This window comes from Armigeres subalbatus, chromosome 3 (genome assembly GCF_024139115.2).
Source record: "Armigeres subalbatus isolate Guangzhou_Male chromosome 3, GZ_Asu_2, whole genome shotgun sequence".
Lineage (NCBI taxonomy): Eukaryota > Metazoa > Arthropoda > Insecta > Diptera > Culicidae > Armigeres > Armigeres subalbatus.
In genome coordinates, this window is record NC_085141.1 from 346,041,845 (window position 1) to 346,062,168 (window position 20,324).

Genomic DNA, 20,324 nt, shown 5'->3' on the forward strand with positions numbered 1-20,324 from the left:
TCAGACAGAATTCCCATGGACTTTGTTTCGAAGTGTCCGGGAAAATTTTTTGCAATTTACACTGGAGATTGATTTGTTTTTGCCTTTCTCGTACAACAAAGTTGTACCGAAAGGCTATGAGACTACTCCAAAAACAACTTTTGATAGAAGGCCCGGAGACCCATAATATATTATATACCAATCGACTCAGCTCGACGAACTGAGGTGATGTCTGTGTGTGCGTATGTATTAGAGTGGGGCGCAGTTGTATGGAAAAACGCAAACTTCGTCCGATCAAGAGAGATCAAGGTTTTTCTGAATCGTTTTGGGACCCCAATCAACTGTGCAAAATATGGGCTCGATTGGTTGCAACCTCGCATGCCGCATCGCGTTTTAAATTTACATGGAGATTAGTATGGGAAAACGTACTTTTTTACATTTTTGCTCTTTGCGGCTTCAATTTATCATCAATCACGTGACTCAATACATTAGCATATAGTCTGGAAGATGCCGAAAGACTTTGCCGAAGAAGGTACGTAGCTGGAAGGTCTACAAAAAATGTTATTACGTTTTGAAAATTAATTGTTTAAACCATATGCAAGAAATCAATGTTTCTGCCAGCACTACCGGACAACCTATGGTTATCGAAGGGCAAAACCCATGTTCCTTCTTATCGGATTTTTTTTCTTTGTGAAATATTTCCGGATATCTCCCATTAGCTCTAAAGCCCTAGAAGATCAATTATTTTGAAATAACACTCAGTTAAATTATTGGTCCACGTAGTACGGCAGTGCTGGCAGAATAAACGATTTTTTGCATATGGTTTGAACACTCAATGTTCGAAGCGTTATAACTTTTTTCGTGGACGTTCCAGCAACGTGCCTTCTTCAGTAAAGTTTTTCGGCATCCTCTGGGTTATAGTTTAACGCAATGTTCCACTTGGTTTACGGTGAACTGAATCCTCTAGTAGTAGAAATGCAAAAATATACGTTCTCCCATACTAATTTCCATACAAACTTCAAACGCGATGCGGAAAGCGAGGAAGCAACCAATCGGTCCCAAATTCTGCACAGTTGTTCAGGACCCAGAATGGCTTCGAAAAACCATTGATTTGAAAAAATGACCATGACGCCCCACTCTAGTATGTATGTGTGTGTGTGTATGTGTGTATGTGCACAAATTTTGTAGACACACTTTTTGGAACTTACCCGATTTACTCGCAACAAGTTGCATTCGACGGGGAATGCGGTCCCATTGTTTGTTATTGAAAATTGGCCCAATCGGACATTGCATTTCGGAATTATTAAAAATTCATTGTTTTTTCCCAAAAATTTCTAGAATGCTGGGAATACTTAGTAATTAATGCGAAAACATGCGAAATGATAGAAAATATGCCATCTACTCGCCTAAAGTGCTTTTTTGACCTTTCTTATGTGATTTTTTCAGTACATTTTACGATGCACGAGAAAGGCATCACCGCCGCTAGGTGGATTAATCTGGGTTTTTATTAACAATCGGAAGTAAAATTTCCTTAGCAATTTTTTTCAGAGATTCTGGGATTCTGTATAACTTTCGCGAGAATAGCTTAAAAATCATTCGGAATTCCAACACTTCATCAGGATTATACGAAGTAATGTGAAAGTTTTTGCAGGAAATTTCATAACGGGATTCTTCTTGAATATCCACAATAATTTTTTTTTTAAGCTTTTTCTAAAGATTTTTTCTTGGACCATTGTATTTTTTTTTTCAAAATTATAGCAGCAGTGCGCTGTTGCAAAAGTATCGGAGGCGTGATGCCAAAAACCATCTGCGGCGGTGTCGTAGCGTGGCGGATTTTTTTAAAAATATTTTTCCATTTATACATTCCAAAATTTGTTGTGAAAATTAGGACTGTATCGCAACCTGTTTTTTCGTTTATTTTTTTATGGATATAGGATCTAAGGCCCGATGCCCACGTAGCGTCTTTTTAACCCAACGTGCACGCAGCGGTCAAATAACGCAGGATTGGGCGTCACCGCTGCGTTACCGCTTTTTCTCGATGTACACCTGCGTCTTTTTAACGCTGAGTTGCGTGGGCATCTATCCTAAGATGCGCATTGCGTTCATTGATTTATTAATTTGTATTTTTCACACCGCTATTGTCATTTACCAAAACTACCAAAACTATATATGACCACGTGGTTTCTGGACGGCCCCACATATCATCCTGAGTAGAGGTGTGCGCCGGTCCGAAAATCGTCGGCGGCGGCGTTTGCCAGAATTTTGGCCGGCGTTTTCGGTGTCACTTACTTGATAGGCTGCAAAAAGCCATCGTGTACGCGGCCTTCCACAAAGCCTGCGGCCTCTTCCGGGTTCTCTACTAAATATTATCTTCGCTTGACGTTCTTCCGACATACGATCAACGTGACCAGGCCGTATAAAGCCACCGGAAGAATCAGAGTAGTATACAGCGCGAGTTTTGTTTTCGTTTGCAGACTACGGGACTTAAGCTGGTTATGAAGTCTGTAATAAGTCCTTTTCACCTTGTGGGTAACATCAGTATCGCACGTCACTAATGTTCCAAGATACACAAATTCTTTCACCACTTCAAATTTTTCACCATCCAGCACCATTTTACTACCACCACCACTAATGAACCCACATTGGTTGCCAGCGACCATATACTTCGTTTTGCTGGTATTGATCGTGAGTCTAATCCTCAATGTCTCCCTCTTAAAAGGCGCAAAAGTCTTTTCCACGGCATTCGACACGGCATTTAAACAGACATTCGAGAGTGCATCACCCTACTTTAATCCATCTAAGGTAACAAATGACGTCGATATTCCAACCGCAACCCTTACACTTGATTTCGATCCGTCCAACTTTATACGAATCAGCCGTATCATTTTCGCCGGAAAACCATATTCAAGCATAATTTGCCATAATTCATTCTGCCATGTGTCTGTAAGTTGTACTCCCGGAATTTATCAAGGGTTTGTCTCAGGGTATACATTTGATCCGTCGTTGATCGGCCCTCACGAAAACCAGCTTGGTATTCGCCGACGAATACGTTGACTCTTCAAGCGGTCTCAGACTGTTGAACAGAATACGGGACATAATTTTGTACACCGAATAAGGGAGGGTTATTCCTCGGTAATTGGCGCACTCCAGTCTGTGCCCTTTCTTAACCCGTTAACGCCCAGTGATCTATTTATAGATCAGTTACATTTTTTATATCTGTTGGGAAGTTTTAGCTCTGAAGTTATACATGTCTTCGTGAATATTGTTCTATGAACTAATATCTTTCATATGGTGAATAATTTGAATCGGAACTGACTCACTAGGTGGCGTAAGCGTCCATAGAAAACTTTACTTTTTCATACATAAATCAAGTAATGAGTAGTGAACGTCCAAACAGCATCACTCTATACCTCAAGAACCTGATTAGTTAGCTACATGGAGTCTTCAGCAAAGTTGTTCAGAGTATCTTGGCGGTTCAAGAACTGATCCAAATAATTCTGAATTTTTGTACGAGGTGGCGCTAGTGAGCATCCAAACTTCTTCTGCATAAAACATCAATCTGTATCTCAAGAACCTGATTAGTTAGCTACATGGAGTCTTCAGCAATATTGTTCAGAGTACCTTGGCGGGTCAAGAACTGATCCAAATAACTCTGAATTTTTGTACGAGGTGGCGCTAGTGAGCGTTTGAATTTGTTTCGCATAAAACATCAATCTGCATCTCCAGACCCTGACTAGTTAGCAACATGGAGTCTTCAGCAAAGTTGTTCAGAGTATCTTGGCGGTTCAAGAACTGATCCAAATAATTCTGAATCTTTGCATGAGGTGGCGCTAGCATCCAAACTTCTTCTGCATAAAACATCAATCTGTATCTCAAGAACCTGATTAGTTAGCTACATGAAGTATTCAGCAAAGTTGTTCAGAGTATCTTGGCGGCTCAACAACTGATCGAAATTATTCTGAATTTTTGCATGAGGTGGCGCTAGTGAGCATCCAACTTCTTTTGCATAAAACATCGATCTATATCTCAAGAACCTGATTAGTTAGCTACATGGAATCTTCAGCAATATTGTTCAGAGTACCTTGGCAGGTCAAGAACTGATCCAAATAACTCTGAATTTTTGTACGAGGTGGCGCTTGTGAGCATTCAAACTTCTTCTGCATATAACATCAATCTGTATCTCAAGAACCTGATTAGTTAGCTACATGGAGTCTTCAGCAATATTTTTCAGAGTACCTTGGCGGGTCAAGAACTGATCCAAATAACTCTGAATTCTTGGCGCTAGTGAGCGTTTGAGTTTGTTTCGCATAAAACATCAATCTGCATCTCCACACCCTGACTAGTTAGCAACATAGAGTCTTCAGCAAAGTTGTTCAGAGTATCTTGGCGGTTCAACAACTGATCCAAATAGTTCTGAATGTTTGCATGATGTGGCGCTAGTGAGCATCCAAGCTTCCAAGCAAAATGGAGCATTTTTTTATCTCCAAGTAGCGATTTCGAGTCATAGCATTCTTTACGAGAGGCATCATTAAATCGTCATCTTCAGACCAATATTCGCGCTCGCTAGGTAACGTATGGTATTACGAAAAAAATAAAGAACCCTCGCATAACTTTTCAAAAGGACCTAAGTAGCATTTTTTTTATGAATTAATTTGAGTGCTGCAATCAAAAACTTTCGTGTTGTTCTGATGATTGCGCTATTCTAATTAATTCATGAAAAAAATGTTACTTAGGTCCTTTTGAAAAGTTAAGCGAGAACCCGATGGCAGTTTTTAACTCATCCACCGTTACTGCGAAATTTGGAGCACCCTACACATCCCGTGCATCTCGGTTCGTTTCAATAACAACGTGCTCTAGAAGATCTGCTGAAATGAAAAAAATCAATAGCAGACTTTCCTTGCAAAGATTGAGAAAGCTGTTGGAAGTTACGAAGCGCTGCCTCTCCCAATTCTCCAAAGGCATACTTGGATGCCTTTTTATCCCAAGCAGCGGGACCATCTTTTTTAGATTTCTTTTTTGGAGGATGTCGTGATGAAGACGGTTCTGTCGAAGATAACCTAGAAACAACGTTGCTTCCTTATACTATGCTCGCATCAATATCCGATAATATACCACTTAGGTCTTCACACGATGAGTAAATTTCAGGAGCTAGGAGCACGTATATCTCCATCCAACATTAGTTCATCATCGGCGGAACTTTCGTCGCTGGATTGTTCTGGTGCTGGTGGCAAAGCAACTATCTCCCGTTGAACCTTTTCAACGGTGATATGATCGATGGCAGCTTCAATTGTTTTGAATTTCATCTCAAGCTATCAGAATCATCATCATTTTAGTAATAAATATATACTGCTGATAATTATTATTATATAAAACCTACCAGTACACCGGCCGGATGAAGAAAAATAATCAAATTATACTCCACTGCACAGTTCTAAAGATCCTTCCACAAACAAACTCGTTGTGAAACACCAGAAGTGGAGGAAGACACATAAAAACCAGTTCGCTAATATGCGTAATAATTCTTATTGACCGATATCGTAAACATGCTCAAGGAGGGATACACGAAATCATTTTGTTGACGAAATGGAGGTACCGATTGAATTTGATATGATGTTCCTAGTTTGCAGTCATATGTTATATTGGTTTCAAAGCAGCCATATTGACAAGTCATGAACGCCATGGTCGTAATAAAACCAAACAGTGCAGTATGGATCGTTATGTAGAGAAGAAATCTTTTTCAATGCGTCAAAACAACCACCAATGAAGTTTATTTCGATGTGCAACCAAATGTTGTAGGGAAAAGTGTGGGGGAGGCAGGACGAGAGATAGAGAGAGAATGAGTGTGAGAGAGAAAGAGTGAGATAGAGATAAAGAGCGAGAGAGAAATAATGAGAGAGTGAGAGAGTGAAAGAGAAAGAATGAGAGAGTGATAGAGTGAGAGGAAAAGAGTGACAGAGTGAGAGAGTGAGAGAGAAAGAGTGAGAGAAGAGCTAGAGAGAGTGAGAGAGAAAGAGTGAGAGTAATGAACGAGAGAGAGAGAGAGAAAGAGTGAGAGGGAGAGAGAGAAAGAGTGAAAGGGAGAGAGGGAACGAGTGAGAGAAAGAGTGAGAGGGAAAGAGAGAAAGAGTGAGAGGAAGAGAGAGAAAAAGTGAGAGGGAGAGAGAGAAAGAGTGAAAGGAAGAAGAAGAGAAAAAGAGTGAGAGGGAGAGAGAGAAACAGTGAGAGGGAGAGAGGGAACGAGTGAGAGGGAGAGAGAGAAAGAGTGAGAGGGAGAGAGAGAAAGAGAGAGAGGGAGAGAGAGAGAAAGAGGGAGAGAGAGAAATAGTGAGAGGGAGAGAGAGAAAGAGTGAGAGGGAGAGAGAGAAAGAGGGAGAGGGAGAAAGAGTAAAATTTCCAATTACTTGATTCGTTCCCGAATCAGGCACAAAATTGTGGTTCATTTGCGAGGGAGCCCCAGCATCATCCCCTCCCCCTCGACTAGCCGGACTTTTTCCGAACTCCCTGCATCTCCCATAAACTTATGATGCTTGTGCCGATTAGCTGCTCACTGCCATGTTTGATAAGTTCAGCCGGGAGCTGGTCTTTTCCCGCAGCCTTATTGTTTTTCAGCTCTTCAACAGCTTTTTTAACCTCATCTAGTGTACGCGATTCCACAGCTTCGTCGCTAATATTTATTCTGTTCACCGAAGCACCGTCACTTCCACTATTCAACAAAGTCTCGAAGTGTTGCTTCCACCTGGCAGCCACTTCGGTTTATCTGTCAGCAAATTCCCTTGTTGGTCGTTGTACATGACGGGAGATGGCGATGTCTTTCTCCGCACGCCATTGACAGACTCATAGAACCTCCGCATATCGTTCTGCTCCATTTTTTCTTGCGCCTCGCTAATCACTTGTTCTTCATATTCTTTCTTTTTCCTGCGGTGGGTTCGTTTTTCGGCTGCTCTTGCTTCCTTGTACCGATCTCTGTTCGATCGGGTACCCGACACCAACATCCGGCTTCTGGCAACGTTCTTCTCGTCTGTCACTCTCTGACACTCCACATCGAACCAACCCCGTCCTGGGTCGCCTCTGTGCAGTACCTACCACTTCTAGTGCTGTTGTGCTCACCGCTCCAGGGATCGACTCCCATAGATCGTTGATGTTGTCGCTAACGTTGATTGCACTTATCCGTTCGTCGAGCTTCTGGCGGTACTCAGCCGATACTCCTTCCGTCGACAATCGCTGGATATTGTAACGCATCGTTTGCTGTGATCCTGTATTACCTATGCTGGGCCAGTCTAATACTCAGTGTCTTTAGCAATAAAATATTTAATAAATTACACTACAACTTTGTCCGTCCAGTTATTTGGTTTCGCCGACGACATTGATATCATGGCACGTAATTTTGAGAGGATGGAGGAAGCCTAAATCAGACTGAAAAGCGAAGCTAAACGGATTGGACTAGTCATCAACACGTCGAAGACGAAGTACATGATAAAGCTATGTCCATTTAGAATCCGGAATTGTTTATTGTATTGCAGCGGCACGGAAAGTGACCGCTGCAAGAATTCATTTACAGCGGTTTGTCTACCTAGGCACCCACTTGCTGTGGTATAAATTTCACGATGTTTCGTGCAGCGAGTCAAAAATTATTCCAGATTTAAGCCGAAAGGAGAGAAAAAAATCTGCACAGCCACGTTGTAATCCTGCTAATCGACGATGGAACTTACGTCAAAATGGATTTCGGACAGCTTCCTAGCCAAAAATTCTACATGGCCACGGCACGAGGAGTAGTTCCTGCGAAGTTTAAGTTTGCTTTTTGGACAAACTTGCAAAAAAAAACAGATGATTTTGGCAAGGGATATGCAGCTGTGGAGCAAAGACCTAAGTGTTTGTGACGAATAAGACGATGGACTCGAAACTGTACAAGGAGGAATGTCTCAAAACCGCGGTCTACCTTCCATAAAGCCCATAAAGGTTCCGTGAAGTTTTGGCCAGATTTGGCGAGTTGCCACTACAGCCGGGAAGTCATCCAGTGGTACCGCGATAATAACGAAGATTTCATCGATAAAAACATAAATCCACGCAACTGCCCACAGCTCCGGCCCATCGAGACATTTTGGGCAGTAATGAAGCGGAAGCTTAAGAAAACTGGAAAAACAGCTCGGGAAGCGACTCAGATGACCAAAATGTGGAACAAATGTGCCAAGGAAGTTGACTCCGGAGGTGTGCAACTTTTGATGAGAGGTATAAAAAAGAAGGTGCGAATTTTCACTAGAAACAAGAAGAAATGGTTTGTATCAATATTTTTTTCTTAAAGTGCAGTTAATTACCTTTGTTTTGGTGTATTAACCTTATTTGTACGTCAATCCGTTACCGATAAACAGATGATTTTATAATTCAGGATTCTAAATAGACATAGCTTTAGGAAGAGGCTCAAGAGAGGTCAATATAAGCCACCCACCACGAGATTCTATCGGTGGTGACGAAATCGAGGTGGTAGAAGAATTCGTGTACTTGGGCTCACTGGTGACCGCCGATAACGATACCAGCAGAGAAATTCGGAGGCGCATAGTGGCTGGAAATCGTACGTACTTTGGACTCCGCAAGACGCTCCGATCGAATAGAGCTCGCCGCCGTACCAAACTGACTATCTACAAAACGCTTATAAGACCGGTCTATCTCTACTGACACGAGACCTGGACGATGCTCGTGGAGGACCAACGCGCACTGGGAGTTTTTGAAAGGAAAGTGTTGCGTACCATCTATGGTGAAGTGCAGATGGCGGACGGTACGTGGAGGAGGCGAATGAACCACGAGTTGCATCAGCTGTTGGGAGAACCATCCATCGTTCACACCGCGAAAACCGGAAGACTACGGTGGGCCGGGCACGTAGCCAGAATGTTGGACAGTGATCCAGCGAAAATGGTTCTCGATAACGATCCGACGGGAACAAGAAAGCGAGGTGCACAGCGGGCAAGGTGGATCGATCAGGTTGAGGACGATTTGCGGACCCTCCGCAGACTGCGTGGTTGGCAAAGTGCAGCCATAGACCGAGCTGAATGGAGAAGACTTTTATGTGCAGCACAGGCCACTCCGGCCTTAGTCTGATAAAAAAATAACTGTGTCAAAGACCCCATATTTGAAAATCGTTTATTAAAGAAGCTACATTTTGCAGCGCCACCTGAGGCAAAAATTGGACTACAACTTTTGGTCATTAGATGCGCCATATTTTTGTAAAATTTATTCCCGAAGACACCTATTCAAAAAAAATAACACCCTAAAGTAGTAAAAAAAATGTTCACAATTTTCGCCAAACGCACCACTGTGCGATAGTCGCCGATTGGTGGTTGCTGCAAATAAATCTCACTAAGGTGACGTCTTCATCGACTTGGATAATCATTTGGCGACGACTTAAATTTGCTTTCGGTAGCAAAATAGCAAGCGCGCATTGGAAGGAGATGATGCAATAAATTGGTTCGAATGGATGGCATCAGTAAAACATAATTTCCTCATAAGATTCAGATTTTGTTTTGATGCTAGAAAAGTCGTATTTTTAGAATATCTCTGTTCTTTGCTGGACCATTATTTTACACAAGGGAAGCTAGATCCGCGAATTATCTTCTATTTGCAAAATAATCATTTGGCGACGACAGAAAGTTGCCTTTCCGTAGCAGAATCACAAGCGCGCGACAGAGCTTGATGATACAATAAATTTAAATGGATGGAATCACGAACAGAAACCAAGCTGGCGTAGTAGCTGCTGAAACAGTCCATTTTTGCAACTAACCCTTTCTTTCCAGAAAATTCTGATCCTGAGAAGAACCAATAACTAACTGACGCCACAATTTGGAATAAATTTTCAGCATCGCCACTGGTAGCGCGGAATCGCAACAGTGCTATTTTTGTAGTCAACCCTTTCTTCATATAAAATGCTGGTTCGTTGAGGTTGAATGATCTGCAGCAACACGCCGACCACCGACCATCAATGCGATGATTTTCCTTTGAAAATGTTACCAGTGCCCTCGTGCTGCGTGTCCACTCCGTTGCTTCCGATCCGCTACGTCCGCTGTGCCAGGAATCTTGTTCAAACTGAGGATTAGATCCAAACCCACAAGTTGCTTGATTTTGATGTCTGTGCTTGCGATAACAATATAGTTAAATATCATTATTTTTACATGCATTGACTCATCCTTGATCGAATTGTCCAAAAAACATTGGAAATCCATCGAGAAACGACTGAGATATTAAAGTTCAAAGTCTATCATATTTTCGTGACGGTCTCCGATTTTCGCAATAGCAAAGTGTACACTAATATAGAAAAGACAGACGTAGTCCTACGTTGAAAAAGAAGGAAGAAATAAGAAAGAATAAAGAAGCAAAAAAGAAGAAGGAAAAAATTAAGGGCCAGTAAAGAAGAAAGAAGGAAGGGGGAAGAAGAAAGAAAGAAGAATGATGTAAGAAGAAGCAATAAGAAAAAAGGAATAAAGCAGATTTGAGAAATATGAAGGAAGAAGGAGGAAGTAGGAAGAAGGAAAAGTGGAAGAAAGACGCAAGAAGAAATGTAAAACAAGGAAGAAGGATGAATGAAGATGGATGGAGGAAAATAGGAGGAGAAAGAAGGATGAAGGAAGGAATAAGAAGAAAGAACGAAAATGAAAGAAGAAAGAAGGAAGAAGGAAAAATAATGAAAGAAGAAAAAAGAAGACGAATGATGGAAGAAGGAAAAGGAAAGAAAGAAGTATGTAACAGGAAGAAGGAAAAATGAAAAAAGGAGGACAATCGAAAGAGGAAGATGGAAGAAGGGGAAAAGGAAAATGCTCAGGGTTTGCAGAAATCGCTCTCAATAGATAACGCACAACGATCAAAGAGAGACAAAAACTGTTTGGAATCAGAGTCTATTATATAGAGTTACGCAAAGAGGATCTTCTTACACTTATTCTGAATGATGCTCTTGTTATTCTGTTGCCAACTTTCACTTTTGTTCAACCCTTCAAGTGACTTCACGGGAGCGTTCACTTCTAAAGCTTTTTAATTCGATAACCAAGTCACCCACAGAGTGCAAACACGTGAGTTTCTTGTTGCTACTTTATTGGGGAATGTATTGATGTTTTTTGAATCTGTTTCTAGATCAAATCTAATACATTTCAATTCATGCGTTTTAATTCGCCATAATAATCATTAGGCGATAACAATACTTCCGCCTCACCAACAAGAATTTGTTTACTTTGCTCGATAGGTAGACGGTTTGACAGTTCAATAGGTAGATCTGGCTTCACTCTTTGCGACTGCGATAATAGACTCTGTTTGGAATCATTACAAGCCATGAAAACAAATTTATCAAATTTGTATACAAATACGAGAAAACAAATCCGGATAGGATCCGGTCATTGTTTTCTCACTTTTTCTTTCCAGAAAACACATGATAAAAGTCCCTGTATGGTGAATGATTCAGTTTTTTAAATCAATTGTTATTTCACAATTACATAAGCCTGAAGCAGTCTAACGCATCTACTCACTTTAAGGGCGTTTCTATGAATATTGAGAAGCTTGCACTTAGTTGCTCCCCTGCGGCGAGTTATCCGTCTGAAGCGGGTAGGTGTGCTTGTTTAGACGTATCCTTTGCCGTTCCCATTCAGAAAACCCTTTTTCATTTTAAAAACATATACGATGCACACCAAACAGCCCCAGTCCATGGCACCTTCGAACCGAACTGTGAAGCAGCTATTCATGGCGACGCCTAACTATGGGTCTGGAACCGCTTATGTGTACTCATTTCGAAGCCTGACACAGCACCAAATAGATCGCTGCTGAAGGTGCATTTATCTTTCAACCAGGTCTTGTTTGCCGTTCCTAAGAAATTGATTTCATTTTACGCCCCCTTCCGTGCCCAGCTGTCTTGGGGGATGGTAACACCCCTTTCCGCCCTGGCTTCGGCATTCTAACGTTGAACTGTGCATCCACAAAGTTCTTATCGAAGCTTCCATGTTTTCTACGCTATCTGCAGTCGGTTGCTTTACATTCTCGACAACACTTAAGTGAATAGAAATTACTTTATCGTATCATTTCCACGGAGGTGCTGCTGCTTATGTTACCTCCCTATATGAGGTGTTGGGTACACATTTATTCCACAGCAATGATGTATGTTGGTAAATGAAATATGTTGAACAATGGAAGGAAAGTTTCATCATAAGGATATTTCTAGACCTATTTAGTTTAAGTTCAGTTATAAATGAAAACTCATTTGCCGGTATTTACTTTTGTACTAATCCAAATGTTATTGATGTTTTGCAACGATCATTTATTTTCATTGTAAGCACACACGAGCTTAGTAACTGTAGTGAGTAAATCCTATTCTTCTTTTCAAAACCAAAATACCGGAAACCATTCTTGAAAAATCCATCCACAGATTCCGTAGATACGACCCCGTATATTTATGGGATGATTCCTGAATACCATACACTCATCCCGCAGGCACTTCCTGCGATCCCATTTTACGGATTCGCTAAACGCAGCCGACGACGCTCAAATCACGCTGTTTCTGCTCTATGGCTGGCTGGAGGCATCGCAATATACCTACCTACCCACCTCTACATCTAGTTGATGATGTGGTAGCGACCTCGGAAGCACACGTGTGAAAAGAAACAATAAATTGCACACGGAATTTATGCTACTGCCAGGCGAGCGCGTCTGGACCAAAGTATTTATCAAAGGACGAGTAGCAGCGCTTCGGGATATGCGTTTTTTCCCTAACAGTTATGCACGTTCATTGTTGGTGTTCCTAGCTTACGAGCTGGGAATTTTTCGAGAATGTGCTGCGAGGATTAACACTGGTGGATTTGCATATGTGTTCAGCGAAGTCGAATGTTTTCCACTGCCCCTGAGGACACGAGTGAGGATATTATCTGCGCTGTAATATTCACCAATTTTGTGAGCGTTCCTGAAAGATTTTTCAAATCTTGTTAAAGTTAATGTATGAACATGTCTACGATGGAAAACATTCGTCTATTATTCTTCTAATGTAATATCAAGAATTTTGGCAGACTATTATTGATGCGGTTTGTAGATTTAGAAGAATATCCCAAGGACATGTCGTGACATATTTATACTTTAAAATGTGTATTAAAGTGGATTGTGGATTACTAAGCTGTAACGAAATATCCTCACATTAATAAACAATGTTTCCGAACAACTTTCCATTCTTTACAATTCTTCATCAAATTTAATCTCACCATTCTTCCCATTGATGTTGTTGCAAGTAGATTATACGGATCGTCCCCCATTAAATGCGTAATACTTTCATATTGCCATCCATCCATCAAAAGCTCCGTCAAAGCCCAACCGCTGACACAATTGTTAATAAAAAATTTTTCTTCTCCCGATTTCCATTGCAGATACGACTACGAAACTTTATTACAAAATTCAACATTCTGCCTTGTGCCGAGAGGACGTCGTCTAGGATCGTTTAGGTAAATATTTGTCCTGTCCCCACAACACCCGTCGTCCCGCCCATACTGCCCAAGACTTTAAACCAGGATCCCAAAAATCCCAGGAAAAAGGACAAACCTCGACCGGAAAGCACTGCCACACCAGTCAGTGCAGTGCTGCTGGTGTCGACGCCGCCCGTGTGGCTGATGATTCATGTGCTCTTATCTTCAGGGCCATGCGAAATTATGTGATATTTCATGAATATTTGATGACTAGAGTGCTGCACAAACGGCTTCCGGTTTCGCTATTCAGCGGTCCGAAAAAAAAAATGCAGAACGAAAAAAAGATGTAGCACGGATTGGATTTGCAGCTGATAGGAATAGACTGACATTTTTTCCTCTTGCTACGCCTGCTTCCAAGACGGTGATCCATCCTTCTTGGCGGGTGTTGTTTTTCCTTGCTTTACAGTGTGAGATTTTTTGCCCACGGGCTCGGAAGCTCTTTCCGTTTAACCAAACTAGACAACATGCAAGAGGAGGAAAAAGGCGACGAAGAAGAGCGATGGATGCGAGGGAAATTAGATTACCGGGAGAAGAAAATTCCTTAATTTTCCCATTCATGAAACTTGAAAGCGTAGAGCTGCGGATCGTCATTTTTTGTCGTGCAGTCCGGAAGCTAATTTTGGTGCGGGCGCTTCTGCAACTGAAAAGTAGCTCCATTAATTTAGGATAATTTCGTTTGTATTGGCTTGTGGTGCTACGCTGTCATTTGCTAATTGAATAAATCTTGGTAATGGCTCTTTTCTGGCTCGCTGTCCTACAGGAAGAATTGAAATGCTTCGAGATTTGGATCTCTTCCGCTCGGAATTTATAATCGTCAAATGATGTTTTAGATTGGTCCAAAATAAATGCGTTCCTCGCTCAATACTCAAATGCCTTCAAATTTGACATTTTTAGCTAGATATCAGCAATTTTTGGAACCTTCAACGAAATTCGCAAGCCGAGCTTTCAACAATGTGACGTTGATGAAACTAAACAAATATAAATTCTATTATAATAATCAAACGTGCAGACACAAAATTGAAGCAATAAAATAGATTTTTCGACCATGTTCTTAATAACCATCGATTGGTTGAATATGAATTGAAGGTCAAATTGGAATTCCTGGAAAAATTAATCGCTCAGAACACCAGTAGCATCATATCAGCAACAAATGTTGAAAGAAGTATTCCTCAAAATTCTCCAGAGAATGAATTCCTCAGAATTTCAGGAATTTCAGAAAGAAAGGAATTTCAAAAGTAGATAATTCCAAGAATCTCAGAAAAGAATTTTCTCGGAATTTGTAAATTTCGATTTTTTTTTGTGGAGAGGGAATTTCACAGAATGCCCACGGGAAGATTTTCTCAAAATTTGAAAAGGAATAATTCGCCGGAATTGTTGATGGATAAGTTTCCCAGAATGCCTAAAATGGTAGAGAACAATTCCCCAGAATCCTTGAAAAAAGAATTCCTCAAAATTCCAGGAGAAGGAATTCATCAGAAATTAAATGGAAGAAATTGTAAGCCATATGACTATTTTGACCATATGATCAAATTACATTTCCATCCAAACGACCTGCTCGACCAATTCTTCAAAATTTCATGAAATTTATCTGAACCTGAACTTTCCCAGAATTCTTATATGAAAAAATGCTGAAGTTGTTATTCCACAGAAGGAGGAATTCATTATAATTCTTAATGGAGTTATTCCCCTAAATATCGGGATAGGAATGAGGAAGGGATAATAATTCCTCGAAATCCTTGAAACGCGATCTGAAAATATTTTGGAGGAGGATATTCATGGAAGAGATTTTCCCAGAATTCCTGTAGAAGTATTTCCATTTTTTTAGGAAAAAATTATCAGATTTTCTGGAAACGAACTACTCTGAATTTTTAGACAACGAATTATACAGAAAATCCGGGAAAAAAATTCTCTGATTTCCTGGAAGAGGATTGCCTCGAAATTCGAGAAGGAGAAAATCCATAGAACTGTGGAGAATTTTCTAAAATTTCTCCTAGAGGAGGAATTCCCCATATGAGATTTTTATATATTCTGAATCCTCGTCCAAAAATACGTCATCTGGCAAAAAATACGAAAAAAAAATTGTTCGGGAATGTATGAAGAAATTTTCATTTGTTTGATAAACTACATATGTGCACGCACTTTGAAGAGAGATTTTTTTGTTGTTTTCTCGAAATTGCGTAAAATGGATATATGCAGTTGATTGATTCATTGAACAAATGATTCATTTCCTGTTGAAAATTTTTATTTGTCCAATCAATTAATTTACTTACTTTTATCTTCATCAAAGAACCTATCTTCTGGGGTATCTCCATTTTGAAAATTTTGTATTAAAATCGAAAAAGTACTGCAATTTAATTTACAAGCGCAAAATTTTCATCATATCAGGCCAATTCTTTAGGCTGGTTAACAAAACAGAACTTTTTTTTCAATTTTATTTTTGTTTCCGATTTTTAAAACAGTTAGAGGTTTTAAAAAACACGAGAAGGGCCGTTTGGCCGAAAGTCATTCGGCTGAAACCCATTTGACCGAAAACTGAAAGTTCTTTGGTCGAACAAACCAATAGGCCGAAACCGATCTGACCAGAAGTTATTTGCCAGAAAATGTCATTCGACCGAAATGGTCATACGAGTGAAAATGTCTTCCGGCCGAACTGGTCATTTGGACGAAAAAGGTCGTTTCAAATGTAGTTTGATCGGAATGGTAGTTTAGCGAAAACGCCATTTTACCGAAAATATCGTTTGACCGACTAGATCTTTCGTCCGTGACCCGTTCCGTTCAATAGGTCATTTGGTCAAAAATTCTGTTTGGCTAAACAGGTCATATAGCCGAAAATGCCGTTTAGCCAAACAATAGCGAATGTGAATACTGTGAAATGAACAATGAAATTGATAAATGAGAAGTGAGAAGTGAGACGTTTTAATTCTCTCTTCTGTGAAAAGTGAGCTGCACGAAGTCAGTCGTCTCACTCCTCATATCTTATTTCTCACTAGTGATTTTCACTTCTCACTGTGAGGACTTAGAAATGAGAACCGAGAAGTAAGAAATGAGAGCAAATGTGCGATGAAGACGTCTTATCTATTGCTTCTCATTTCTCACTTGGTAAATCTCACTTCTAGCTGTTTGAAATGAGAAAACCAGAACTGTAAAGGAACAAGTGAAAAATGAAAAGTGAGATTAATAAACTCTATGCTGTGAGGCGGTAATGTCTCAGTGGGGGATGTAATGCCAATAAGAAAAAAGAGAAGAAGTGAGACTTCTCACTTCTCACTCCCCACCTTTCACAGTGAGAAGAGAGAATGAAATGTAAGAAATGAAAAGGATTAGGCGAGAAATAAGATGTGAGAAGTGAAAAGTGAGACATCTCATTTCTGTTTTCTCACTTCTAATGACAAATTAGAAATAAGAATTGAAAAATGAGACGTCTCACTCATTTCTCGCTTCTAATTTTTCACTTCTCATTTTTCAGAGTGAGCAACGTGAAGTGTGAAATGAGGAGTGAGATGTCTAGATTCTATTCTTATTTTAATCTCTCATAAGAAATGATAAATGAGATGTCTCACTTTCTACTACTTCCATCTCATTTTTCACTTCTTACTTGTCATTTCGCAGCTAGTATTAATGCAGAACTCCCACTTATTAACTGCAAAGTTTCTAAGCCAAGTTACTGTTTTTTCATTCGTGTATTATGAAGCTAACAAGGTGATACTTTCTTGCCCAGGGAAGTCGAAAAAAAGTTTCGAATCCGAAAGATTCCAAGAGCAAACCGGGAATCGAACCCAGCCAGTTTCAGCATGGACTTCTTTGTGACTCCACCCAACTACTCCGGATGCCAGTAGCCCCATTGCCAGAAACCCGAAGAACACTATCGCGAATGGGACAGTATCAAGAAAACCATTACCACGAATGGAACACTACCCCGAAATGCCTAACCCCGAAGGGAAAAACATTTCAAATCTATAGTATTCCATTATTATTGTTGACACCAACAGATATCGATGAAACACAAAATGACAATCTTTGCAGAAAAAAAAAGAAAGAGCTACTTAGAGAAACGCATTTAAGATTATTTCTTTATTCTACAAAATGAAGTAATAGAGGAGATAATGTTTTCTTTCAATAGAACTTTCAGCATAACACAAAATAATGCCTCCCTAAAATAACCGCGTCTGCCCGGAATAACAGGGACAGGCACAGGGGAGATGATATATTTTCTCAATATGACGCGTTTGCCCGGAATAAGGCACACATAGGAGATCGCGAAATCGCGTTGATTAAAATAAAGCATCATCTCATCTGTTCACCTTTTACCGGGCAAACCCTTATCCTCTCTTGATACTTTTTAGGCACAAAACAAATAAAGGAATCATAACTCCTTTGATTCTCAACCGATTTTGACGATTCACCTAACAAATGAACCGGTTAGGTTTCTAGTTTTCAAACCTGGGAAGATAATTGGTATCGGCCACCTGGCTCCGGAATTATTTCGGGGTCGCTTGGTCTACCTTTTTTTTCTCAAATCAAATGACCTTGATTAAAGTATTAAAACTAATTTTTGGTGTGTCCTACTTCATCAAATCACTAGACATGTTCAATAGTGCCTTTTCCAAGGTTCTTTTGTGGGTTTGGACAGGTTCTGCGGAATTCCGGGGACCTGGTTCCCTCGAGAAATGGCCACTTTTCGATTTGATCCGGAACCCATCTTGCGACCAAACTTCATGATTTGGCGAAACGTGGTCAAAAGAGTCTAATTTTAAGTACCTGAGTGGTTCTGGTCAGGTTCCGTTGCACCCCGGGGGCCTGGTACCCCCGGGGAAGTGGTCACTTTTCGATTTGATCCGAAACCCATTTTGCGACGTCTCAAACTTCATGGTTTAGCGTAATGAGCTCAACAGAATCTAATTTTAGGTAGCTGAGTGGTGCTGGTCAGGTTACGTGACATTCCTGGAACCTGGCTCCACCAGGGAAGTGGTCCCTTTTTGATGTGATCTGAAACCCATTTTGCGACGTCTCATCCTTCATGATTTCATGAAACGAGGTCAATAGATTATATTTTGAAGTACCTGCATGGTGTTCGTCAGGTTTCGTGGCATTCGGAGAACCGGGTTCTTCCGGGAATGTGGGCTTTTTTTGTAGTGATCGTAAACCCATCTCGCGACAAACTTCATGGTTTCACAAGACATTTTCAATAGAGTTTTTTTCAAGGTACTTGAGTGGTGTATGTAATGTTCCGTGGAGCTCAGGGAACCTGATTTACCGGGCAACTTTTTGATGCATTTTGAAACCCATCCTGTATCGTATCAAACTTTTGTTATATTTAAGTGGAAATTATCCCGAAGTACAAAGTTTCTCAGAATACTCGAGAGCATGTACAACATATTAGAATTTCATGTTTCGTTGTTCATGTTACAGATTACATGATTCAGGATTCAGAATACATAAAGCAGTTTCCTCATCCCCGAGGACACCAGGTTACCGGCATAATGGGAAACGTCTGCAACAGGTCCCCGGAATGCCGCAGAACCTGTCCAAACCCACCAAAGAACCCACCACTATTGAACATGTCTAGTGATTTGATGAAGTAGGACACACCAAAAAAATAGTTTTAAGGCTTTTAGCAAGCTCATTTGATTTAAAAAAAAAAGGTACCCCACACGACCCCGGAATAATTCCGGTTCGTTTGGTAGGTGAATCGTCAAAATCGGTTAAAAATCAAAGGAGTTATATTTTTTTGAAGTGCTTAAAAAGTATCAAGGGAGGATAAGGGTTAAATGAACTCGTTTGCCCAGTATAAGGCGAACAGATGATATGATGCTTTCTTTCAATCAACGCGACTTCCCGAAGACAAACAGATCTCTCTCTCTCTCTCTCTCTCTCTCTCTCTCTCTCTCTCTCTCTCTCTCTCTCTCTCTCTCTCTCTCTCTCACACACTATTACCAACAGACTTACTCTTACTCACGCTCACGCTCACTCACTCAATTTCACACATGTACTCACACCTACTCACTTATTTACTCACTCTTACTCACTCACTCGCACGCACTCACTCTTGCTCACTCTCTCTTACTCACTCAATCTCACTCACTCTCACTCACTCACTCACTCACTCTTACTCACTCACTCTCACTCACTAACTCTTGTTCACACACTCTCGCTCACTCACTTTTGTTCACTCATTTACTCTTACTCACTCACTCATTCTTACTCACTCTCTCACTTTAAATCATTCACTACCTCTTACTCACTAATTCACACTTCCTCACGCACTCTTACTCACTTCACTCACTCACTCTTGCTCACTCATCTTACTTTTACTCACTCAGTCTTGCTCACACTTACTTCTGCTCACTTAGTCACTTTTATTTATTCGCTAACTCACTCACTCACATACACTCACTCACTCTTACCCAATCATTAACTCTTACTCTCTCACTCTTACTCTGCAACTCATTCACTCGGCAATTCTGAGATTTGGATCACGCTTCATCATTGCTTTTACTTCAGCAACCAAGGAACAACTTCAATCTTGTAGCCCTTGTATGTAGCCATGCTGACGATGCAAATGTATCCGACTCTCTGCATTGTGCATAAAAACGTGTTGTACAATCTTTTCCCTTTTCCTGCTGGACCCTTGAAGGGAGCCACATGAAGTGGAACGGGATTTTACGGAGTGACAATACTTATTTTTATACTGCATTGAAAAAGTTCCAGGCAAGGGTAAACTATTCTTCATTCATGTGAGTTTGGAATAAACTTTTATTGTGCAACAGTTTTTTTCATTCAAATGAAGTATAAACTTGAAATTATAACTGATTCGGGTTACAGGCTTACTCGGGGTAGTGTCCCATTAGGGGTAATGTCATTCGGGATAGTGGCATT

The 20,324-nt window shown here is 40.6% G+C and overlaps 1 protein-coding gene across 1 annotated transcript in view; it reads left to right on the forward strand.

The window, feature by feature from the left end:
- Positions 1–20,324, forward strand: part of LOC134225952 (exostosin-1-like) — a 601,093-nt gene that overhangs the window by 477,236 nt on the left and 103,533 nt on the right. The window contains 1 exon segment of the mRNA XM_062706414.1: positions 13,353–13,427. Within this exon segment, the coding sequence (XP_062562398.1) occupies positions 13,353–13,427 (75 nt within the window).